At 40.1% G+C, this 24,706-nt stretch overlaps 2 protein-coding genes across 7 annotated transcripts in view; one reads left to right on the forward strand and one right to left on the reverse strand.

Annotated features, from left to right (window-relative positions):
- The window catches only part of col5a2a (collagen, type V, alpha 2a), a 45,940-nt gene extending 24,234 nt beyond the window's left edge, over positions 1 to 21,706 (forward strand). For both annotated transcript variants that reach the window (XM_084363068.1, XM_084363069.1), the window contains 52 exons: positions 473 to 492; positions 605 to 637; positions 737 to 769; positions 1,035 to 1,088; positions 1,896 to 1,988; positions 2,442 to 2,510; positions 3,624 to 3,668; positions 3,791 to 3,844; positions 3,996 to 4,049; positions 4,932 to 4,985; positions 5,661 to 5,714; positions 5,899 to 5,952; positions 6,130 to 6,174; positions 6,378 to 6,431; positions 6,565 to 6,609; positions 6,803 to 6,856; positions 7,342 to 7,440; positions 7,554 to 7,598; positions 7,703 to 7,801; positions 7,929 to 7,982; positions 8,079 to 8,186; positions 8,756 to 8,809; positions 9,034 to 9,132; positions 9,237 to 9,290; positions 9,401 to 9,499; positions 9,606 to 9,659; positions 9,792 to 9,845; positions 9,933 to 9,986; positions 10,169 to 10,222; positions 10,375 to 10,419; positions 10,507 to 10,605; positions 11,296 to 11,403; positions 11,688 to 11,741; positions 11,973 to 12,026; positions 12,323 to 12,376; positions 12,489 to 12,542; positions 12,675 to 12,782; positions 12,958 to 13,011; positions 13,199 to 13,252; positions 13,844 to 14,005; positions 14,649 to 14,756; positions 14,992 to 15,099; positions 15,199 to 15,252; positions 15,333 to 15,440; positions 15,702 to 15,755; positions 15,921 to 16,028; positions 16,626 to 16,679; positions 16,812 to 16,919; positions 17,132 to 17,453; positions 17,711 to 17,892; positions 18,100 to 18,342; positions 20,518 to 21,706. In XM_084363068.1, the coding sequence (XP_084219194.1) occupies positions 473 to 492; positions 605 to 637; positions 737 to 769; positions 1,035 to 1,088; positions 1,896 to 1,988; positions 2,442 to 2,510; positions 3,624 to 3,668; positions 3,791 to 3,844; positions 3,996 to 4,049; positions 4,932 to 4,985; positions 5,661 to 5,714; positions 5,899 to 5,952; positions 6,130 to 6,174; positions 6,378 to 6,431; positions 6,565 to 6,609; positions 6,803 to 6,856; positions 7,342 to 7,440; positions 7,554 to 7,598; positions 7,703 to 7,801; positions 7,929 to 7,982; positions 8,079 to 8,186; positions 8,756 to 8,809; positions 9,034 to 9,132; positions 9,237 to 9,290; positions 9,401 to 9,499; positions 9,606 to 9,659; positions 9,792 to 9,845; positions 9,933 to 9,986; positions 10,169 to 10,222; positions 10,375 to 10,419; positions 10,507 to 10,605; positions 11,296 to 11,403; positions 11,688 to 11,741; positions 11,973 to 12,026; positions 12,323 to 12,376; positions 12,489 to 12,542; positions 12,675 to 12,782; positions 12,958 to 13,011; positions 13,199 to 13,252; positions 13,844 to 14,005; positions 14,649 to 14,756; positions 14,992 to 15,099; positions 15,199 to 15,252; positions 15,333 to 15,440; positions 15,702 to 15,755; positions 15,921 to 16,028; positions 16,626 to 16,679; positions 16,812 to 16,919; positions 17,132 to 17,453; positions 17,711 to 17,892; positions 18,100 to 18,342; positions 20,518 to 20,664 (4,184 nt within the window). In that variant the 3' untranslated portion in view covers positions 20,665 to 21,706. The remainder of the gene's footprint in view (positions 1 to 472; positions 493 to 604; positions 638 to 736; positions 770 to 1,034; positions 1,089 to 1,895; positions 1,989 to 2,441; positions 2,511 to 3,623; positions 3,669 to 3,790; positions 3,845 to 3,995; positions 4,050 to 4,931; positions 4,986 to 5,660; positions 5,715 to 5,898; positions 5,953 to 6,129; positions 6,175 to 6,377; positions 6,432 to 6,564; positions 6,610 to 6,802; positions 6,857 to 7,341; positions 7,441 to 7,553; positions 7,599 to 7,702; positions 7,802 to 7,928; positions 7,983 to 8,078; positions 8,187 to 8,755; positions 8,810 to 9,033; positions 9,133 to 9,236; positions 9,291 to 9,400; positions 9,500 to 9,605; positions 9,660 to 9,791; positions 9,846 to 9,932; positions 9,987 to 10,168; positions 10,223 to 10,374; positions 10,420 to 10,506; positions 10,606 to 11,295; positions 11,404 to 11,687; positions 11,742 to 11,972; positions 12,027 to 12,322; positions 12,377 to 12,488; positions 12,543 to 12,674; positions 12,783 to 12,957; positions 13,012 to 13,198; positions 13,253 to 13,843; positions 14,006 to 14,648; positions 14,757 to 14,991; positions 15,100 to 15,198; positions 15,253 to 15,332; positions 15,441 to 15,701; positions 15,756 to 15,920; positions 16,029 to 16,625; positions 16,680 to 16,811; positions 16,920 to 17,131; positions 17,454 to 17,710; positions 17,893 to 18,099; positions 18,343 to 20,517) is intronic.
- A 1,766-nt stretch (positions 21,707 to 23,472) lies between these two features.
- gulp1a (GULP PTB domain containing engulfment adaptor 1a) overlaps positions 23,473 to 24,706 on the reverse strand; it is a 92,987-nt gene continuing 91,753 nt past the window's right edge. For 4 of the 5 annotated variants that reach the window (XM_084361345.1, XM_084361344.1, XM_084361346.1 and 1 more), the window contains one exon: positions 23,473 to 24,342. In XM_084361345.1, the coding sequence (XP_084217471.1) occupies positions 24,271 to 24,342 (72 nt within the window). In that variant the 3' untranslated portion in view covers positions 23,473 to 24,270. The remainder of the gene's footprint in view (positions 24,343 to 24,706) is intronic. The other variant, XM_084361348.1, reaches the window with a different exon arrangement.

The following is a 24,706-nucleotide window of genomic DNA, read 5'->3' on the forward strand; positions in this document are numbered from 1 at the left end:
ATGTGCCTAGTTGTGGTTGCTGACGTACAGTAGGACTGGACAGTGGCCATTCAAGACAGGGGCACAATCATTTGATCGCAAAACTTCACATAACCATTTTTTTTACAGTGAGCTGTAGAGCTCCAATTAAGGACAGACGATCTGGAATCAATAATATGAATGACCTCATCACTATGAACTATGTTTGGTTTTGGCAGGTCTCCGTGTTGCCAGTGAAGTGATCTATTTATCTGTCACACAATGAACTAATTACTGCCATTTTCAAGCTGTTGCACATCAATAGACTCGTGCTAGGAATGAGTGACATCAGGGTGATTGTGTTAATTGAGTGTCGTGCCTTTGTTTACCTCGACTGACCTGCATAATGATGACAGATGAGTCTTTTTTATAACTGCCTCCTGACACATTCACAATTCAGTTATGATAGAATGAGCAAATAATGTAATCTTTTATGCTTTGTCCCCCATTATAGGTGGGGGCAGGATCTACAAGGTAGGCCACAGATTTTGATGTCAATTTTTACTACTTAAACATTTGTTTGCTGCTGTTATCACCATCATGGAGTATGAGTTTGAACGGTTTTGTCATCTGTCTGTTTACTCAGGGTCAGAAGGGAGAACCAGGGGATGTCCCACTTGTAAGTGTTTGTTTAATATGAACCTTTTAAACAGGCCTATAATACTGATCAACTGTCTAAATACAGTTTATAACTCTGTGTTTGATGATATCCCTGCAGGTGACCGGTATCAGAGGCCGCCCTGGACCCATGGTGAGCATCTTGGCTGTTTGTTTTACCCCCCATATCTTCTCAAAACAGTTTCTGGTTTGTGAATGTTTAGCCACCTGAACTGACACTAGATGGCATAAGAGGACAGCTACCTCCTGCATAACTTCACCTTAAAAGGACTCCTGCACAATAATGGGATAGTCCTCTGAGTCACTGTGACATTTTAAGCACCCCTTTGACTAATCTATGTGATTTCAATACCATCGCTCTCAGATTTTTATTTGTTTCGTTTTGTTTATCACAACAGGGACCTCCCGGCTCTCCAGGAGATAGAGGATCTCGAGGAAACAAAGGAAGGCCTGTAGGTCACATCCACCAGTCTCTACAGACCAAAGCAGAACATTAAGACAAGAAATCAAGTTTCAGTAGATTATTACTCAAAATTCAACAAAAAGTTGAATTGAGGCTATATGGTAGCCCACAGTGGGATTGTTTTTGCCTCAAATATAGTCAGGAGTTTCTAATCTTCATTATTTAGAGTGACATATTCATAGTTATTTTGAATTAATTAGTAAATCAAACTATTTTAGATAAATCATTATGTTTACACGATCCAATGGAAGCTCACTCCTAAAAATAGCATTCACATGAAATCTTAACTTGACTTTTTTCTTGCTGGGGTCATGAGAATGACTCCTTAATACTCCCTTTTCTGTCAAAGTGGACACAATAAATGCAAACTGAACTGCAGTAAGGGCAACAGTCTAACATTCAAAGTATAATTTAATGTGGTAAGTTGATGTATAATGTGCTTTGCAAGCAAAAAATGTAGCAGGTTGATGAATGAATGTTCCTCTTTTGGTGGAGTTACAATCCAGTTGAGGGTGATTTATTACAACATAACCAGAAGTTTTCTGCTAATGGTTCATAAACAAAAAATTAAGCAGCATCATTTGTATCAAAAGGGAACAACAGGCTGAGCAAAGTATCTCAGCTACATTGATTGATTTATTGATCAAAACTTCAGTCCTGAAGTTCTCAAAAAATAAATAAATAAAAAGAGATTTCACAGCCACAAAACGATAAATCATTGTCAGACTGAGCAAAGTTATAAATGGTTTTCAAACCAGTAAATCAGCACCTCACTCTCTCTCTCTCTACTTTCTAGGGACTGCGGGGATCTGCAGGTTATGATGGAGAGCCTGGTGTACCAGGTCAGCCCGGTGAACCAGGACCACCAGGACACCCAACACACCCAGGAGTGAGTTGTGCATTAAGATCTCCTACATGCTGCAAACACACAGGACAGATTAGTTGACCAGAGTCATTGTTGACACACCTCAGAAACACCCATGAAACCATTTTAAACTCTGTTGTACTTTACTTTGTTGTTCTCACTCATCCGAACACAATGTCATCACCTAAAAAGACACTATACACTTTGGGATTTTAGGTAAATCAGAAAACTGCACTAAGTAGAAGCACAAGAAGACCAATCGTAATGTCTTACCTTAATAGTTTCACTTTGTGTACGTACACTGGCACAATTTTAAGCAATTCCCCAGAATACGAGCTGTCCTTCACGTGTGTTGTTGTGCATCACTTGTATCCAGATTTTATTTTTATTTGTGCCTATTAACATACTGAAGAACGGCCAACACATACTGATAAAACGCACTGAACCTGAACCGAACGTCGTCTGCTTCACCTGCAGGGTCTGGGAGCCATGGCCGGAGGATTTGATTCAAAAACAGGACCTCAAGCCATGCTCAGTGGCACAAGGGTAAGGAGACTATTTTATCTTTTAAAATGAGTTTTTTTGTATACGAAATTTGGTGTTTACTTATCCAGTAAACACACTTTACCAGGTGGGATTTTAAAATTCCCTCAGTCTTGAACGCAGGCTTTCTGTTATAATTTTGACTGCTGAAGTGACACTAATGACATCACTGGGGTTGTTTTTTTATGGCTCCCTTCAGAGCAACAGGAGACATTATACATCATTAAACAACTTTCACAGTTTGAATAGTACACGAGTAAACATCACTCGATTTATTAAATTGTTTGAGTTCTCCTTTAATCATGAATATCCTGTAATATTTCACATTTTTAGCTTGAAATGAAAATGCCATGTAAAAACATTGTCTTTGAATATTGTTATAAAAGGTGCAAAAAGGTTTAGGATAGGATATAAGATGCTGCTGTTTAGCCTCTCTAAGCTAAAAGTTCCCACTTTGTAATGGTTGAAAATTATTTTTGATTTATTGCTGGAACATAAACCATCCTGTTTGTTAGTGTTATAGCTTGTCAGACTTCAGATTAAGTTAACTCTATCTTAATTAAGTTAAGATAAAGTTTACTCTTGTTTTAATTAGAAAGTACATTATACATTTTAATTAGCCGGTACGCGACCACAGCACTTTGGCAGACTTTTGAAATCTATCCATGCCTCTAATTTCATTACGATGAGGCAGAATAATGAACAAGAAGACAAGAAAGGATTAATGATCTGATTTCACTTGTTTGATTGTTTTTTAACAAACAGTTGGACACGGAACAGTTTGTGGTAACTTTCATGATGTTTTATAGTTTAGAGCTTCATTTAGCTTTCATTAAAATAGACTTTAATAGCTTGTATTGTAGTTAAACTTCAGGAATATTTTTGTGTGCTTGAACATCAGTCAGGTGAGAAATGGACCAGTGAATAAAGGGCTATTGTCTGTGCTTTGACAGCCATTTTAACTTGGATTCATAGAGTTTCAAATGAATCCTTAGAGATCAGTTTAGTTCTCCCGTGTATTGTTCTCATATCCCCAGTGAGCACATTTAATTATGTCCTGCCTTTAATGTGGATTAATTCTGTTCATGATCTGATTTTGCATCATGTTTGTTGTAGGGGGAGGCTGGAACAAGAGGACCTCCTGGGCCAAATGGCTCACCTGTAAGTCTTCAACAAGCTTTGACTGACACTGCACAGTAAACGCTTCCTCAACGGCATTTTATACAGTTTTTATTCTTATTCATCTTTTAAATGTTTTGTCTTTTTCCCCTCCCTCCTCTAAGGGTCAAGCTGGACCTCAAGGAGCTCCTGGAGATGTTGGTGATCCAGGACACATGGTATAACATCATTTCTCTGTACAATTTGTTTGCATGTACAAATCATCAATACACATGCATGATTTTAATGTATACACACAATTTTTACTGCGATGGATTTCAGAAGGGCAGATTGTGGCTGGATGTTTTACGATCCAACTGTGTTTTTCAGGGGCCACCTGGGCAAAGGGGACCTGAGGGCCCTCCAGGGAAACCAGGTGAAGATGTAAGTCAGCTTTGGAACAAAAAAACATTCTGTCTCACTGAAATCTGCACCAGCTTTAGGTCTGTTAAACTGAAAAGGCCAAACACCAGCATTCAAGATGTTTATTGTCAATCAGGTTGTTATCAAGTACACTCAAGGTGAAATTCTTTTGTTTCTTTAGTAATTAAATGTGTGTGTGTGTGTGCGTGTGTGTAAGGAATATGAATTTAAAAACAGTATACTAACAGTAAAAAATAAAGATAACTACAAAATATAAATAGCAATAAAATGTATAAAAACAGTAGAAGGTGTATAAACAACCACTCACACTGTAATTCTGTGTATTCAGCTACAGCAAGACTTTAATCAGTAGGAATGTTGTGTAAACCTGTAATCAGAAATGAGTTATTTCACAGTTTAACTGGCCTGGCTGCATTCAAAGTATTGTGAAGTATAAGATCCTGGAGATGCTCGATGATTACAAGGGGGACAGATAGTATAACCATCACCCACCATCTTAATTTGACAGAAACTTGAGTCTCCCTTTAATTCAAGTACATTGTTTAACCTCATATATAGCCTTTGTCTTTGCTTTCCTTTCATGGGGTTAGTAAGACAAAATAAATTGCATAATGAAAGAATTAGTTTCTTATGTAAAAAGCCAACAATGTGTGTCTGTGTTTCCAAACATCTTGATGAGTTTAACTAACACAAGTGAGAAACTTACAAAACCCTGGAACAAGCTCCAGCTCTGCACCTGCAGTATGTGATTAGAGGCTCCTTTCGTAACACAAAACCTGAGAGAAGAAATCCAAGATGTACAATTTGGTGGCATTAAATTTAACTTTTACTACTGAACTTTTTGCAGCCAACTAAATTTGTAAATATCATGTCTTCACACAGGGAGAAGCAGGCAAAGCAGGAAACAGTGGAGAAGTTGGATTCCCTGGATCAGCGGTAAGTTTCTACCTCTTTGCCGTCATCATTTAAAGGTTCTATATACGACATTCACTGCCACTAGATGTCGCACTACAGCACCACCACTTCAGACCAAAACAAATGCAGATGTCAGTTACACCTTCCGCTAACCAGAAACACCTGTTATATTGCTCTATTCAAAGACACCAGACTACATTGACGAAAAGAGTTATTTTATACCCCCCCTCGAAAAGCCCAGTCTGCTCTGATTGGTTAGCTCTCACAGGCCTGAGCAGGCGCCACCAACCACATTTCCGCATCAGCTCTGATGCTGTTTTGCAACCTCGGCTTTGTTTAGGGAAATACTGAGGGCGCTAACTGTATAGTTGTGACATCATGAAGTTACAGAAGTCGTGACGGGTCGTTTTAAAGACGCAGTTTCTAAATACAGGCTGTGTGCATTTCTCAGACTGAGCAATGCTGAAAACGTTCAGGGTATTTATAAAGCAGTTCAACGTGTTTTATAATCAAAGAAGACATGAAGTATCACTTTTTACAGTACGGGACCTTCAATGTTCAAAGTCGCACACATAACATCTTTAACTGCTAACACTATATCTTCAGTCTCTCACTTAGATCACACAGGATACGACCCCATGATGTGTGTTGTTTGCACATTTCACAAATATCTGAAAATGCTGTTATGTGTTTCAGGGTTCCAGAGGATTCCCAGGTACACCTGGGCCTCCTGGTCTGAAGGGTCACAGGGTGAGTTTAAACCCTTAACATGTGTGTAACATTTTTTTCCCCGCTCTGACTTGTCTGTTGTACCACAGTTACTTATGAAACCTTTGGATAAAAGTTAATAAACTTCAGTCAGTGTTTTTCTTCTGTTCTGTACATGACAAACAGAGTTTAACAGTTTTTTGTTTGATTCTGTTTTTGCCTACAGGGCCACGGTGGACTTATTGGCCAAAAAGGTGAAACTGGAGCTGTTGGATCAAAGGTATACATGAAGTCCAATTTTACATTTTTTAGTCCATCTGTTTGTTCGACTGGTGGAACAGCTGATTTCTAGTTGGTTTAGTGAAACCTGTTTGACTAAAAGGCCTTTAAATCATCTTGCTATGTAGCTTTGCTGTCTTATTACAACTAAACAAGTACTTTTTCTGTGATTTTCTAGGGTGCTACAGGCCCCAATGGTCCAATGGGAGCACCTGGACCCATGGTAAGTTATATACTGCTTCCCTTTTTATGGTCTGACACTCATGAGTTGCTTAGAGCAGCCATACAGATTATGAGGTTTACTTAGCTAATGATCGACTGCAGTGCAAGCTATGCTGTAAATAAACCTCTGACCTTCCTAACTGTAAACTTTTGCACTGAATGGATGATGGGCAGCTGTAATTTATCACTGTCTGTGTTCAACAGGGTCCTGCTGGGATGCCAGGAGAGAGGGGACGCTCTGGACCCGGCGGTATAGCGGTAAGGAAAATATCACCATGCTAACAGAGTAAAGACTGGTTGTATCTTTCTGATGTGTGTATTTCTTCAGTGTGTGTGTTTTGCTAAAGCGTCCCTGATGTCAGTGTTTAACAGTCAAAGTTTTGTCTTTTAGGGCAAGCGTGGTTCACCTGGTAACCTTGGAAAACCTGGTCCAATGGTAAGTCACCATTCAAGATGTGTTACCCTTGGCGATTTACTGTACACTTTACTGACCTTCTGACATAGTTTAGCATGTACACTCATATAAACGTGAATCTGGGTAGAAACTGGGTGCGTATTTTTACCTTTGTCTGGTGAATGTTCTTTTCCAGTGTTTAATGCTAATAATTGTATTGTTGTTGGTTTAACAGGGTCCTTTGGGTCTCAGTGGCTCACCTGGTTATCCAGGAACTCCAGGAATGAAGGTACAGCAAAACACCTAACAAGAAGACACTGTTCCTTCTGCTATTGGCTCTTGTTGTTGGGCTCTTTTTAATGGAAAGGGAATCATTTTCCATCAACAAATCATCATTAATTGTCTCATTTACGATGTTTTCTGTTATATAAACTATTACCATCTGCTTTATACAAAGCAGGAGTTTTCTCTGAGACTGTGGGCCTCCCCTCAGACAAAGCTTGGGAAAGAGGCGCCCCCTCACCAAACCTTTGTTTAGTTTAGCTCAATTCCTTTTGGGATCATGCTTATGTTATTTGATCCCATACATACACTGAACAAATGAGCCAACATAGCCTAATATTGCTGTTTGACGTAACATCAGACGACACCAAATGCTTAAAAAAAGGGTTTGTCCTCAGGCATTTAGTAGTGTCAGACTAAGCTGCCATTGTTGCAATTGTATCAGTGTCACATTTTTGTATATTAACTGTACTTGGTGACTGTCTTCCTCAGGGACAACCTGGCCCGACAGGAGTCCGGGGTCCAGAGGGTCCACAGGGACAGAGAGGAGAGACTGGTCACCTGGGCAGAGCTGGACCAGTTGGCCAAAGGGTTAATTTCTTACTTTAATTTACAGCATATCAATCAGGAAGTTATTCACATATCAACATGCTCCTCAGTGCGCTGCATTCATGCTCTAATTGGATATTTTTTTGTGTTTCAAGGGACCCCTGGGTACAGATGGTGGCACAGGTACCAAAGGACCAGTGGTATGTAAAGATATCTAATTTAAATTTTTTATTCCCTGTTCGTGATCGGGATACGCAAAACTCAGAGGGAAACTGACTCAACTGACTCTTCTGACTCTTCACAGGGTAATCTTGGTCCACAAGGTCCAGGCGGCCATCTTGGACCTCCTGGCCCACCAGGACCTCAGGGAAGCACCGGTCAGCCTGGTATCAAAGGACAACTGGTAAAATTTTGAAAATTCTGGCATTATTATTGCTGTAATCATTTTTTTTTTTTTTTAAATACTAAATAAAAAGTGGCAAATGCCTGATGTGTGGGAGACTCATATTTTTGTGTTTTTTGTGTTACAGGGAGATGTTGGTGTTCCAGGATTTAAAGGAGAGGCTGGACCCAAAGGAGAATCTGTAAGCTTCAGTTACATCTAGTTTGTCATTTTTGTCTCATCGAATAGGTTACACTTGGCTTCACAGCATTTTCTGGATTGTGTGTCAACTTTCTAGGGTCCATCAGGCTCCCAGGGAGTGATTGGACCTCAGGGTGAAGAAGGAAAGCGAGGACAGCGTGGAGACCCTGGCTCTGTGGGCCCTCACGGTCCCGTCGGCGAGAGAGTAAGTCAGCATTCTGCCTCCTATTCTAACTTTCATCACAGAGCCGCACTTTATGACAAGGTTCATCTCAGTAAATGAGTGAAAAAAAGTGATTAGTTTGAGGGGAAAAAACGAGGGACACAATGAAACACTTTTGGTCAATTAGTGCATGAAATTGGAAATACTTCCATTTATGCACATGATATATTAACTCATGGAAAATGGTTTACTCTGTGGACTCAAAGCAAGAAGATCACGGGTTTGAATCCCAGGCAGCTGCAGATTTTGTGCAAGGAGTCTGCATGTTCTTCACACGTCTGTGTGGGTTTCCTGTCACAGTCCGAAAGTTAGGTGAACTGGAGAATCTAAATTGTCCGTAGATTGGCAGCTCAATGTCTCTGCACAAAACAAAGCCAGTGTAGAAGATGGATTAACTGTGGTTTTCCCTGTTGTATCTGGTGGAAACATCAAGATGTAAAATGTTCTGTTCAGTGCAGACTTTGTGTTCTCTGGTCATATTAATTTGTTACCCATCTTTTGTGTAAGAAAACTATGAGCATGATGAATCTAACTCATGATCTGTTTTTCAGGGGTCTCCTGGTAACAGAGGATTCCCTGGTGCTGATGGGTTGCCAGGACCTAAGGTACAGTATATTATATTTTAGACATATTTTCATGACATATTGGTCTAATAATGCGTATTATATGAATGATTCAAACAGATAAAGCAATATGTGATTATAATAGCTGATATTTGTGGCTTATTGCCAGGTGTTACCAGAGTTTATGTTGTGGGTGTTTAGTTTGGCTCTCACACGTTTCATTCAGAAAGAAACTGTAAGAGCTCTCATCGTTTCTCTTTCTAAAGGGTGCTCTAGGAGATCGTGGAACATCTGGCCCACCAGGACCAAAAGGTTCTCTAGGAGATCCTGGGCGTACAGGAGAACCTGGTCTACCAGGTGCAAGGGTAACACTGAAGAGCTTTGCATTCTACTTTATCATTACATATACTCTGTTTATTTCTGTACCCAAACTTCCATTTCTCATATTTTTCATCTCTTTCTCTTTAAGGGTCTTACTGGTACCCCTGGAGTCCAGGGAGCAGAGGGCAAGCCAGGACCACTGGTGTGTTACAGTGCGCAATAACGTTCACAATTAGCCGTTAGAGTTAACTTCAATGTAATGGTGACTTATAAGAAAATTACTGAGTCAAAGTGTGGTTCTTCTTTGTTCAGGGTGCCCCAGGTGAAGATGGTCGTCCAGGCCCTGCAGGGTCAATTGGAAACAGAGGGCCCGCAGGAATCATGGGAGTGTCAGGCCCCAAGGGCTTCAATGTAAGGCTGAAGAGACTCTGAACTTTGCATTAATATGCAGTGTCAGGTTAGACCGTTAATCTTCTGTTCGGTTTCTAATTCAAAACATGTTCTCTTCCACTCGTAGGGTGACCCAGGAAAGACAGGTGAACAAGGATCTGCAGGAGTGGCAGGTCAAAGAGTGAGTACCGTGTTCCTCAGTGATTGAAGTCATAAGTTAATTCAAAGTTACCTAAAGGCCTCACACACCTTCAGGAAGCTGAGTTGCCAGATGTCTAATAGTCAGGTTTGTTAACTGTCACTTTGTCTTCAGGGTCCTCCTGGAAAAGATGGAGAAGTTGGCCCTGCTGGTCCCCCTGGCCCCTCTGTAAGGCTGATTTCTCTTTTGCATTATTTGTATTTTTACTATTTCCATCACCACAAATAATTGAGACATTACTTTCTGCTCCCAAAGGGTGTCGCAGGAGACAGAGGAGAGCAGGGACCTCCAGGTGTAAATGGATTCCAGGTGTGTAATTGTTTTGAGTTTTTAGTAAAATATGAGAATGTTTCAAAAAGTGAACAAAACCTAACTAGATAGAATCGATGTGAGAAGACGTGTTCTTTTATTTTATAATTTTATTTTATTAGACCTCAGTCCGTGTTGAAGAAATCCTCTGACGCTCATATTCCACTGTCTTGTGTTCTTAGGGTTTGCCTGGAAATCAAGGCCCTCCCGGAGAACCTGGAAAGCCTGGTGACCTTGTGAGTGTGACAAAAACTATAAATGCTTCTTCGGTTTAAATTAGCCTTGATTCAAGCACATGAAAATGATTTTAAGTGCCATTTTGTGAGCTTGATAGTGATCAGAATTCAGATTTTACTGAGAATTAACAACACCATCGTTTGTCTTTCAGGGTGTTCCTGGAGAGGTCGGTGCTGTGGGAGCAATTGGACCAAGGGTAGGTGAAATTCACTATGCTAAAATTATTTTGGTGGTTGGTAAATTTGAACACCTTTGACTGAAACTGATGCTTTTCTTTCTCCAGGGAGAGCGTGGAATTCCTGGAGAGAGAGGAGAACTTGGTTCAGTTGGTCTACAGGGACCTAAGGGTATCCCTGGTGCCCCTGGTCCAGATGGGCCAAAGGTACAGTACTGAGACATCACCACCTATATGTACAGAACATTTTTACAGTTACAGTTAAACTGTCAATGCACAACTTTTGTTGCCCCCTTCTGGCAGTCTGAGTAATTACAAAAACACTGTTGATGTGCTTAAGACACCATCATGCTCCTAGTTGCTGTAGGGTTATGGTTAGGGCTCCCTTCTTCAGCTCTGGCAAACCAGTCTTTGCTGGTTGACTTAAAACACATTGGCACAGGTGCTCCAGGGCAGGAAAGGCACCACTGACTCCATCTTCAGATTTAAAAAAACTCTGGTATGCTGTGACATACAGAGCTATTTATCTGGCAGTGACTGACTGAATCAGCATTGTGTGAACTTGTTTGGCAAAAGCTTGAATGTAACGGACGTTCATTTATATGTAAAAGTCCCTCACTGGATCTTGAAATGAGATACGACCGAGTGGCTGCATTTACATGGAGCCTGATATTACAATAAGAGTTGTTTTAAAAGCCCAAGCAGAATAAAAACGGTCCATAAAAACACCTCAGTCAGAATAAACAGGCCCAAACTGAACAGAATTTTTAATTGTTTGCAGACATTTTTCATAAACTGACCATAATAAAAACTGTCCCATGTAAAAGATGTAATCTGATTATTTCACTGATACATGTAAGCAACTACGTGCTGAACTTGGTGTTTTTGTCCCTGAAGGGCAGTCCTGGTCCTCCTGGTGCACTCGGTGACATGGGTCCTCCAGGTCTTCAGGGAATGCCGGGAGAGAGGGGAATCTCTGGCCCTCCTGGGCCTAAAGGTGACAGAGTAAGTTCATCATCATCGTCTTTCTTTTATGGTGTTAATTTATGTTTTATAGTACGCATGAAAAGTAATGACAATAAATATAATTGACTACAGAATGGGTTTATTAAAGTGGTTGCAAAAATCATTATCAATTAGTTCAAGAGGGAATGTGCTCTCGTAATCTTTGTTCTCAAGATGCAATTAGTCTAAGCTGTCGGTCCATGTCTGAGTTCAAACTGAACCACTTTGAGTGCCACGCACAGTAAATAAAGGAGCCTTACACCATTTTTGCTGTCTTTGTATAGGGCACAATTGGTGAGAAAGGATCAGAAGGTACAGCTGGAAATGATGGTGCAAGAGTAAGTAAAATACCTTCCACTCACTCAAACATGTTTTGTCCCAGTGAAACCATGAACAACGGAGTTAAAATGACACTTGTAAGACTAAAACAAACTGATAATGTGTGAGCGCAAATTCAAGACTTGTCCCAGCTCGCTCAAAGAAATGTGTCCACTGACTTGACTGCACAAGTTTTTGTGACGAGCAGTGATGAGCGGAGATCCCCAACCACATTTGTTTCCTGTCAACAGGGAGCTCCAGGCCCTGTTGGCCCAGTAGGATCTGCGGGACCCAGCGGTGAGAAGGTAGAGTCTTTCTTATCTTTCTGACATACATTAACAGGCTGATACTCAAATCACAACGATTCCAGGTTATGAAAAGTTCTGTTTTAGGGAAGTTTCAGTTCCCAGGATGCACTATGCCTTGAAGCCTTCTGCTTCTTATTTTCGTGGATGTATTTGATAGTCTCTTCTAGCTTGTGAAGGAGAGTTTTCTGCTTAAATTGCCTTTGCAAACATAAGAATACTGGATTTATGGGAAGGCACAGGCTCAATGCATCGGTGTAGAATTTATAAACAGCAAATGTGTGACATCTTTTCAGGGAGAGCCTGGACCCAAAGGACCACATGGACCCCCAGGATCCAGAGGAGGACCAGTGAGTAAACCTGTTCAACTTGTACATGAAGTCTATTTAGACCATGTGTGATACAGAATGAGTGTTCATCATTAGTGTGTTTCTAAATAACATATATATTTTCCTGTGACAGGGATCAAGAGGTGACCCTGGCCCGATTGGTGCTGTTGGATTTGCTGGAACTCTTGTGAGTATCATTCATCGTCACGTTGTATTTTATTTCCTGAAAAACATTTCTGGCTCAGGGGCTGATGGGAAAGTGATGGCAGATTTAACTAGATTTGATGTATTCTTTACAATATTGTTAACATTTTTACAGGGTCCTGATGGCCAACCTGGAGTCAAGGGAGAGGTTGGAGAACCAGGCCAGAAAGGAGACGCTGGATCACCAGGACCTCAAGGCTTAGCTGGTGCTCACGGACCTCCTGTGAGTTGCACCAAAGACACTAGATGATAAAATTGTTTCAAAAATAGTTTGCTGACACATTTTTATGCTGGCTAACACTTGATATTCTGAATGGTACTGGATGTCATCAAAGTCCCAGAGATGTTGGCTTTATGCTGCTGATAGCTGCTTTTCTAACAAAGTTTTTTACTTGTAGGGGCCAAGTGGTGTTGCTGGACTGAAAGGCGGAAGAGGAACACAGGGTGCACCAGTAAGACCATTTTATAATTCATGTGATCGTTGACATTAGACAGAAAATGTTTTTCACTCCTGACTCAAGCCATCTTATGCACAGTTTAATATCTAATGGGTTTGATTACACAATACATTAATGCTTTCTGTTACACAACTTGTAAACCAGAATCTGAGTACGTTGTGTATTATTCTTCTTCCTCCAGGGCCCCACTGGTTTCCCAGGATCTGCAGGAAGAGTTGGCCCACCCGGCCCAACTGTAAGTACTCCCCCGAGTTTGTATGAAAGTTAGGGTACCCGCAAGTTAATATGTTGTTTTATATTAGCTCAGCCAGGTTACCCAGAATGGCAAGTCTACAGAATCTGAATTTGTCATCCTTCTGTAGAACAATGACATGTGATTCAATGTGATAAAGTGAAATAAAACAATCATTTTGATTATATACAGTACATGTGTATAAATATGTAAGCTGCCAACGCTGTAAGGTGCTGGAAAAGCTTGCGAATGCCCTTTAAAAATTCTTGCAATGTGCTTGAATTTGATTCTGAACCCTGTGTAATGAAATTGTTTGTGAAGCAGACCTAAGTTTTGTCATCTGACAGCATTTGAACACTTGTAGAGGAGCTGGTTATCTTCAACTCTCAAAAACAAAACAGTCCAACTCTGATAACACTTTATACAACACTCAGCCAGCAGGTGTGCAGAGGTGTGAACGTTGTCTCACCCTGTGTGGCCCTTTGGAAGGTCCAAACATGCATGCTGTGTAAACTATTTCATTTTAAACATTACGAGACCTTAATGCTATACATCTGCATGCATCTATCTCACGACCACCTCCACTCCTGACAGGGTCCACTTGGAGAACCCGGACCCCTTGGACCTCCTGGGAAAGAGGGTCCTCTTGGTCTTCGTGGAGACCATGGATCCCCTGGAAGACAAGGAGAGAGAGGACCAGCTGGACCACCCGGCAGCCCAGGAGACAAAGGAGACTCTGGAGAAGACGGACCCACGGTAAAGTGATGTTATTGTTAAAGCGTTAGATTTTAGCTGCCAGATTGACAAACGCCTAAACACACACATGTGCATCACACTCCTGGGAGTCCCATTCCCCGAGTTGTGATGCAAAACAAGAGAAAGTCAACCAAACACTTTTTTTTTGTGCCATGTTTCTGCACATATGACTACAAAGTAGGCAACTTATGTAGCAACATTTTCACAGAGTTTCTGAGTTGTTCTGACTTGAGGATTCATTCATGTAAAGTCAGGAACTAACTGTTTTGATTATTCAGACACCACATGAATGAGTTTTTAGTTTCTGTTGCACCTACTGTAAATGACGAAACTGCAGTGCCATCACAGTACCACTATTTAAATTGATCAACCATATTGCTCTGTACTGTAGCTATTGCAGTAAAACAATTTAATATGAAGTTATAATCAACAAATGGAGAAAGTGTTTCAATTAAACTAAATGAAACTAACTTTTTTTTATTTCCTAGGTATATTATTTCATCGTGAACACAAACTGATTTGAAATACATTGTTTAGTTGTTGGCCAGTGTGGCATTATTGCCAACCAGATGTGTTTTATTATATTCCTATCATATTCCTCAGTATTTCATCTAAACTTCCTGTTTGGTTTTGTCGGCTTCAGGGTCCTGATGGTCCTCCAGGCCCAGCTGGAACTACAGGACAGAGAGGCATTGTGGGTCTTCCTGGTCAGAGGGGAGAGCGCGGGATGCCAGGCCTTCCAGGACCAGCGGTCTGTATCATTAATGTCCTGATTCTGTTGCACATGAGTCTTTTACCTCATCTCATCTGTCGCCTCAGAGTTTGAACGTGAATCACATTAAACCTCTTACTTCTTCTTTAATTAGTAAGTTTTGTCTCAGTGCTTTCATAGTGTACTGTATACTCATTTTGTGTGTGTTCAAGTGTGTGTTGTGTGGAATGATCCTTTAAGTGCTGCATTTTGAGTACCATGTTTCTTTTTTTAGGGACCACCAGGAAAACAGGGATCTGCAGGTCAATCTGGAGATAAAGGACCCCCAGGTCCAGTTGGTGTTCCTGGTGCTAATGGACCTCGTGGTGATCCTGGTCCTGACGTAAGCACAAGTTTTATATTAATAAACAATAAATAATATATCACTTAAATTAGTCTGTAATGTTTACAGTCATCTTAATGTTTTCTGTCTGGTCCTCAGGGCCCTGCAGGATCTGATGGCCCACCAGGCAAAGACGGTGTTCTTGGACAAAGAGTAAGAGACACAGAGAATAAATGTGATCCTTGTGTAGTTTTACATGATGCATGTAACTGACAGGTGTTAATTTTTTCCAGGGAGACAGAGGAGATTCTGGCCCAGAAGGTTTGGTTGGTCCTCAGGGACTCCCTGGCCCTCCAGGTCCTGTTGGTGCACCGGGTGGTCCTGGAAGGAGAGGAGACGCCGTAAGTGGACCTTTTTCCCCTCTGTTTCTCATCTCTGTGTTAGTTGTTAGTCTATCAGCAGGATACAGGACTGAAATAACAGTTTTACACTGCGAACATATGATTTGATTTAAGCCCAGAGGGCATGTTGGAACAAGAGTCAAGTTAATATTAAATGATAGAGATGATGTGTTTGGGTGTAACAAGGAGTTGGAGAGTTTTTCTGTGCTGGCAGAGGTCTTTGTTCCCTGAGGGCTTTCTAACCATTTGACCTATTTTCAGGGCTCCAGAGGACCTGTTGGCCCACCTGGCTCAGCTGGAAAGAGAGGATTAGTGGTGAGTCACCAACTGAGACCTTTTAGTGGTCACACAGTACACTGACAGACCCTAAATGCATTGCAGATTTTAGTAAAGGACAACACAGCTGTTTCTGACAATATTTACTTTACTTACCTGATTTAAAAACATTTATCATGAAATGTATAAATCTTTCTAATTCAGGGACCCCAAGGACCTAGAGGAGATAAGGGTGACCTGGGTGATCATGGAGAGAGAGGACAGAAGGGACATCGAGGATTCACTGGTTTGCAGGGTCTTCCTGGACCTCCAGTAAGTAAAAGAAGTGCTCATTATCCAATCGGTTCTCCAGACCCACCATGTGTGTTTGCGCCAGCTTTAGTTCGTTATTCAAATTCCCTTTTCCAACTCAGCTCATAATGCAGATGCAGTTGGGCAGTGATCCAAAGTTTAAGAGCATTTCCCTGAACTGTTGATGGTTTCTGGTTCTTTTAACAGAGTTTTTAAGTAACCACATTTTGGAGCATGAATTTCCTCTCTTGCAAACTTGAAAACCTTCTGTCTGTATCTAAGAACGGTCTCCTATTGTATAGTAGAGTTACCAACATGTAAGGTTTCCTGCTTGAGTATCATCCAACTTGTCACAGCCATCAGGCTCAGGTACACATGTGCATTGTGTTCATTCTGGGAAAAACTTTACATTTCTTGAATAATTACATTTTTTTATTAAATTATCCTTTAAAACCAAAGGAAAACATCTGCAAATAAGCGACGGCCTGAAGTCCTATTTAAAATGCATCAGTTGCATTTTATTTGGACGTAGCAATGCCTACATGTATCGTCCCTGCCAAATAAATAAATAAATTCTGCATATAGAGAGACTAATGAATATTTTACTCTTGCTTTTAGGGTACAACAGGTGAGCAGGGAACTTCAGGAATCGTTGGACCAAGCGGGCCGAGGGTAAATGCTACATTTTCATTTGTTACAGGAGGAAAACATGGCTTCCTGAATTTAGTTTTTTGTAATGACTTTGTCGAGGAGCAAACACGTCATTTGTTAAAGGCTAACCATCTTTATTGGTATGTGATACAGGGGCCTCCTGGACCTATTGGACCTTCTGGAAAGGAAGGACACATGGGACAGCCAGGACCGATGGGACCTCCTGGAACTCGTGGACTCAGTGGAGAGATTGGACCAGAGGTATTGTCTCAATATATACACAGAGGATAAAGGAGGATAAAAAGACTCAAACAGTCAGCTGTAAAAAAAAGACTCTTGTTAAATTGGTGACATCTTTTCAACAGATGTTCATTAAGTAGGGAACACAGGACTGCTAAAGGTTTTATTATTGTCTGTACAAAAAACTATTCTTCAAAATAAAAGTAAAACACTCCACTATTCCTAATCCACAGGGCCCTCCAGGAGAGCCTGGACCCTCAGGCCCCCCTGGTCCCCCAGGACCTCCCATGGCTGCCATGGACGACCTCTTCGGCGGCCCTCACGACTACGACTCCGACTCCGACTCCGGCCCTCCTCCTCCTCCTGAGTTCAGCGAGGACGAGGCTATGCCCAACAGCAACTCCTCCACCATCGTGCCCGTGGACCCGAGCATTCAGGCCACGCTGAAGGCCCTCAGCAGCCAGATCGACAGCATGAAGAGCCCTGACGGCAGCAAGAAACATCCTGCCAGGACCTGTGACGACCTGAAGAGATGCTACCCCATGAAGAAGAGTGGTGAGTGAGAGGAGTAGGAAGATTTTACACTGATATAAGAGGCAGAAAATGTGTGTCTGGAAAATACTTGTTTTTCTTTTTTTTTTTTTTTTTACAGGAAATCTATAAATTCTTCTTCCTATGGCTTGTCTCAAACACGATAAATCTAGAAATGTTGTCAGTGCATGGTGACCATGAACTGTGAGATAAACCTCCCTGCTGATTTATTTTACTGTTACAGTTGTAGAATAAATCAATCCATCATTTTTCTTGTGCAGGGGAATTCTGGGTGGATCCAAACCAAGGCAGTGTAGAAGATGCCATCAAAGTGCACTGCAACATGGACACCGGAGAGACCTGCATCTCCGCCAACCCATCCAGCATACCTCGTAAAGTGTGGTGGAGCTCTTCCAGGAACAAACCTGTGTGGTTCGGAGCTGACATCAACAGAGGAACACATGTGAGCTGTTACATTTTTGGCGATAGGAGAGACTAAGCAGGAACAGTGGAGTCTATAAGAATCTTTTCAAGAATATATTCCTGTAGTTGAAACAATAAGATAACGACAAACTGAGCTTTAAAGCATGCAGGACAACCAAATGTTGGAGGAAAATTTGTGAAAACTGAAAAAAAGGCTTTTCATTGATCGCTTTCTTTGTGTCTCCAGTTCGCTTATGGCAACAAGGATCAGGCCACAAACGCCGTCACAGTTCAGATGACCTTCATCCGCCTGCTCTCCAAGGAGGCATCTCAGACCATCACCTACCACTGCAAGAACTCTGTGGGTTACAAGGACGAGAAGAATGGCAACTACAAGAAAGCTGTGATCCTCAAGGGCTCCAACGACCTGGAACTCAAAGCAGAGGGAAACAACCGCTTCAGATACACAGTGGTGGAGGACTCCTGCTCAGTAAGTTCACACGCAGGCTGGAATTATGCTGTATTTTTCTTACTTTCAACAAATCCCATCAAATGAACAAAACAAACAATGTGTTTAGCTGCGTTTCATCAGTAGTTACCCTTCGCCCCTCAGTATAATGTAACAGCATACATGGCACTGAGGCCACTTGGAGAGCGGAGGGAAAGTGAGTGGGGGAGGTGCAGTGTTTTTAAATGAAATGCACTTGAACTTGTCAGTATTCCTCGTTAGATCGTCAGTCAGTTAACTGTGCAGCGCTTTATTGTAGCTTTCAGGTACTTCACAATCACTACTGATGCTTTTAAATGAGCAGCTTCGTCTCCTCCTCTGACCTTTAAATACCATAATAAGATAAACAATCACTGTTGCGTGGCCTACTAACAGGACTATCATGTGTAGTGATGCACAAAACAGCATAATGCAGATACAGACAAACATTGAATTATTTAGATATTGTTACTTGTTTGCTCGGATCACAAACATCTGCTTTTGAAGCGTTCGTCGTTATACATAATTTGAATACAGAAAACGTTCAGGCGACATCAAACATCCCTCTCAAATACTGCAATCAGCTGCTCCTTGATGTCGAAGCAGACATGATGAGAAACTGTAGTGCTGAGGTTCATCGTTGATGACTCACTCCTTTAATCCTGGAAGAGTCGATCTCAGGAGTTTCCCAGAGAAATGGGATGTAATGGCGGCGGGGATTTCCTCGCAGGAAGTCAGCTAAGGCGTTTTGAATGACTGATTGGACGAACCTTTAGTGCTTCAATTAATACCGTCTGGGACGTAAATCTATTGTTTCTTTTTTGTACGCTGATGTATTATATGAAAGAGGTCAGTCGTAGTGATGAACCCACAGGAATTATCACCTGATTGTAGTTTTCTTCAGCTCTGAGGTGCATTTAGGGTCTTTTAGCTCATTGTTTTTACTTTTTGGCCCATAATGTCACTGTTTTTGTTCTATCTCTTTCAATCAGGAGATTTTTTCTTTTTTTTCAAAGTGAAAAAAATGTTCACAGGAGAAGAAAGAATTCATGTGTGAAACGGAGTGAAAAAAAAATGTCAGGAGAATTTTTTTTTCATGGAGAAAAAAACCCATGAATGTTGTTAGTAACATTTAGAACATGGGGTAGTGGTTCACTTCAGCCTCTTGTGGTCAAAATGAGTATAAAAAAAAAATTAGGCTCATTTTTTATAATTTTATTTCCACTCTGTTTCACACATCAAAAGAAAAAAAAAGTTGTGGGAAAAAAAAAATAGTTCTCTTCAACCTCTTGTGGTCAAAATGGGTAATACAAAAAAATTAGGCTTACATTTTTTTTGTCATTTCTCCTGCCATCCAAAAAAAAAAAGAAAGAAAATTCACCAATTTTTTATAACTTTTTTTCCACTCTGTTTCACACATCAAAAGAAAAAAAAAATAGTTCTCTTCAACCTCTTGTGGTCAAAATGGGTAATACAAAAAAATTAGGCTTACATTTTTTTTGTCATTTCTCCTGCCATCCAAAAAAAAAAAAAAAAAAAAAGAAAGAAAATTCACCAATTTTTTATAACTTTTTTTCCACTCTGTTTCACACATCCACAACATAAAAAAAATCACCCCGGGACAAAAAAAAAGACAAAAAGTTTTTTCAATCGATTCCACAGATCTTTTTTTTTCTCCTGAAAATTTGTTTTCACTCATAAAAAAACAAACTCCAGAATCTTTTTTTTAATTTATTTTTATTTATTTGCTACATTTTTTTTGTCATTTCTCCTGCCATCAAAAAAAAAAAAAAAACAATCTTGAGGAAAAAAAAGAAAGAAAATTCACCCATTTTTTTCCTGGAAAAAAATGTTTTCACACATCCAAAAATTCTCCTGCAAAACATTTTTTCAATCGGTTTCAAAGATGAAATTTTTTTTTTCCTCCTGAATTTTTTTTTTTCACTCTTTCACTTTGTTTTCACTCATGGAAAAAAAAATAAGGAACTTATCACAAAACCTGTTTTCCCCACAACTTAGAAATATCACCTTTATTTTCATCATACATACATGATGACATTTCAGCGCAGAACAAATTCATCAAAATACTGTTTACCATTTCACTGAGATGTAATGTTCTTCATTATAGAGAAAATGTAAGTTGGTTACTGAGCTTCTTTTTTTTTCTGTCTTTTACAGAGAGCAAATGGCAACTGGGGCAAGACAGTGTTTGAGTACAGGACACAGAAAACAGCAAGACTTCCTATTGTGGACATTGCCCCTGTGGACATTGGTGGCCCAGATCAAGAGTTCGGTGTCGATATCGGGCCAGTGTGCTTCTTGTAAAATCGTCAGCAGGGATGTGTCGAGGAGAATCCTGAGACTATTGAACTGACAGCTGACGCGATCAGCCACGTTGTACATACGAGTACTGAGGACTATTCTGGCCCTGTGGCAAGATATTTATTGTGCCTTTCAACCCAGTTCAAGACATCGAAGATTTGTAAGTCAGAATGAATGTTTGGAAAATTGCATGAAATAATTGGTAAAAATCAGAATCATTCCTCTGTCTTGTGTATGTTTGACTTAAAGCTCGACTGATGTCGAGGCTTACGATGGTGTAGTTCCAAAGATCTTTAATTTTATTTCACAAAACCAAAGATTTATGAATATGAAAAGCTTTAAAATGGTAACTGCTGTTTATAGGCCCAGAAAAATCCCACTAAATGTTGTCCTTTCACTACTATTTTCTACAGATTTGTCTATTCCTTTTTTGTTCTTTTCATGTTTGAATATAAAAAACAAGATTGTGGTGCTATTGAGGAAACAAATACGGCAGGTGATACGTTCACTGGCGCAGGTATTTTTCTCAAGACAGTTTTGATGAACCAATGTCTGTAACCAGTTATTTTTGAAACTCTGTACCAACCACGTACAACATTAAAGACACATTAAGACTGTCGATTCCTCAGTGTTAGCTACCTCGTCACCGAAACTGAGAAACGATGACACTACATGTAAATCTTTGTTCACAGGTGCTGTTTTGTAAGTAGTGTGATCCTTGTGCACTCCTCCCAGCTGCGCGGTAGGGCAGGGTTTGGGGATACCAATAAAGATCTTTCTGTCAACGACGGAGAGATGAATGAGGTGTCATGTGAGTGGTGTGTGGTGATTTGTAACATTTTTGTTTTTCCTTCGATTTCAGTAAAAGGTAGCACAGAATATTCTATTTTTATGCATGTCAGTTCCCCCTTTTTTCAATATCCTGGACTTATATGCTCTTGAAATCTTTTTTATACTCCGTTTTATAGAATAAGGTGGCTGTGAGTGCCTGTTTGCTTTGTATTTCTTGCTTTGCAACAAATTAAACAAAATGCTTGTTAATCCCCCCAAGCTCTTGTCATATTGATTCAGGTACAGTTAGGTCCTTTATGTTGGCCTTTTTTCACACATTTCTAGACATATTTTGTAGTTTTTAAAAGACTTTTATGTTTTTAACATTCAGTTTTTTTTTTTAAATGTAAGCTGTCTGTTTGAAAGTTTCATGAATGTGCCTTCAAGTAATTCTATTGTGACCATTTGGTTCATATTTGAGTATATTTATTATAAATTTGTAACTATTGCGAGGCTCGACTGCCTGCTAGCACCCCAGAGGCAGAGAGGAAGCAGAGGAGGAGGAGGAGGAAGAGGCTTTCCACACTGGAAGCAGATGCGTTTCATCTTTTGGAAATAAATATTGAAAATACTTCTCTCTGCCTGTTCTTGTTTCAGAAGAGTTTATTTGGTCCCTTTTAAAGCTGAGCAATGCAGAATTATATTTAGCGTTGTTTGGCAAAATTTCCATAATAACCTTTCAGCATATTATAAATCAAGTGTTCGGAAAAAAAAACCAAGAGTTCTGGTTCTGTTTTAGAAAATCTTACCCGTGATGAGACACTGGCCAATCACAGTTCATTTAAGACAGACGGTGTTCCTGTTGGCTGTTCTAGGTAAAACATTATTTATTCTCCATTTTAATGGCCATGACTGTTTTTGTAATATTTGTAACACAGATTCAACTTTTGAAAGAAACAAAGAAAGCCTTTTTCGTAAACAAACTTGTTAGGTGAAAGACTTGGTCCAGACAGCTCAACTGCAGTGCGTGGAAGTCCCCTCTTTGATAGGTAGACATTACTCCGCAAGTTTTTGTTGGTCTTTTTTTCCCAAAAACCACCCACACATTTGCAATGTTATGGAAAAATACAATTTTCTAATATATTTTCGTTTTTTCAAAATGACCATAAATATAGGTCAACAAAGGTCTAACACGTGGTGTAGCATGAGAGTCCACTGATGGTAATGTAGGGGTGTATGTGTGTGTGTGCTGTAAGACGGCCCTGCAGCTGGAGGGGCATCTTTGAGAGGGACCAGGAGGTTCAGCAGGGCAACTAACTCCTTCTGCTTCAAAACTGGGGGGCTCGGAAGGGCTTAACGGGGTGATACCAGGCAGCAGAGACAGAGATAGATGGGTTTAACATGAATTTGCACAGGTACGCCTACCGCAGCTTTAAAACTGTGCACCATAATCGAATAATTTCATCTCAGAGAGGAAGTGGAGCTCTGAGGCAAAAAACACAGATATGATTAAAGAGTGAAAATGTGATGTTGAAACCACAACTTTAGCATTCATGTAACCGAAGAAGTAGAGTAGTAACACTTCATCACACCTAGCAAGGCAACTCACTCACTCAACAACTCCACTGGTTGCATGTAAGCTTATGAGAAAATGACCCAACTTCTCATTTGATTTAATACCTCAGTGGACAGTTTCCTAATGAATTTATGGTCTCAGTCGATAGTTTTAAGTCTGCTTCACTCCAGCAAGATGTTCATTTTGTAAATAATGGTCCCATTTAGATTTAGACAAATGAAAATAGAAAATAGTTTTTGAGACATTTTAGAACCAGAACAAGACCAAATATGTCATCCTCAAGGAGATGCCAGAGGAAGAATCAGAGGATCACCAACGTCTCCTTCTCTTGGAACCATGAATGTTGGTACAATGTGTCATGGCCTTTGAGATATTTCAGTCTGGACCAAAGTGTTGGACCAATCAACCATCACTGCTATAATAAAATCTTTGAATTGAGGACAAGACACAAACACAAAAAATACACAACAGCTAGTAGCACGTTTTGGTTTTTTTTTGCGGTAAAATTTTCTTTAATAACTGTAACAGCAAAGTCAATGCAACCAAAAGTAAAATAATGAGAATAGTACTGTTTATGGACAGAGACTGTCCAAACAAAGTGCCCTCTGGTGCAAGAAAAGCAGACTAAAATCATGACAAAGTAAAAATATGACAAGTAAAATACTGAAATGGCGACTCAGACTTGTGAAATGCAAAAAAAAAAAAAAAAAAAATTAAACAACAACTCATTACAAAAACAATAAAGGTCAGTAAGCAAAAAAAAAAAAAAAAAAAAAAAAATATCAGACTGGATTAATTCATGAGTGAGATAATGTTGAGTAAAATAAGCTACGTGATGTTATGGGCGAGCTGTGTTAATGATACAGACTCCATTTATTTTCTTCGCCAGCTTGTGTTTTGGCATACAAACAGGAATGTGTTAACAATACAGAATTCAAATGGTGCATACACACAAACTGTCTCTCATTATGAAAATTCTGTGTACCATTGGACATATTCGAACTATTTACATCTCTCACTGCCTGTGCAAGCAACGGTACTCAAAACTACTCCTTCCATAAGTTTGTTCTTTTACAAAAATAGGCTCTTCTCTATAATGGATCTGAGTTTACCTTGAAATATCGAAAAAACCCATCTAAATGCAAATGCATATAAACCTCAAGATGAAAAACTGTGACATCTTGACTCGACCGTGGAGTGGATTTTGGCACTTCTTCATACAAACGAGTTAAAAGTACGCGACAAAGAGCATCTTCTTGGCATCAGCAGCGGCTGTCGAGCGGGTCCAAAGAGAAGACGGTGCCCTCTAAGGTTAGTCCCATTTTGAACCCCTCCTGGAAGACAAACCAGAGGACAGAGTGGTGTTCAGTGACAAGTATGTGGCATCTGAGAGATTACATGTGTTGTGAATAATGTTTAGATTAGAGCCAATGGGGAAAAAGGTCTCTGAATCTCTGAGGGTAAAACAGAATTAAACACCAAACCAGAGATTAAAAACACTGCTGTTCTGTCATGCTTGGTCATGCATCATGTGTGAGATCATTAAACCATGCGCCTAATGGGAGGAACTGCTGAAATTAATTATATAGAAAGTCAAAAGCCATTTTATTTTGCAAACTGCAAATATCCGGTGGAAATGAAGCCATATTGTACTGGAAATGTGCTCTTTTTATTTAGATGTTAAATTTTATATCAAAT

Source organism: Pagrus pagrus (genome assembly GCF_965226575.1).
Source record: "Pagrus pagrus genome assembly, chromosome: 9".
In the NCBI taxonomy this organism is placed as follows: domain Eukaryota; kingdom Metazoa; phylum Chordata; class Actinopteri; order Spariformes; family Sparidae; genus Pagrus; species Pagrus pagrus.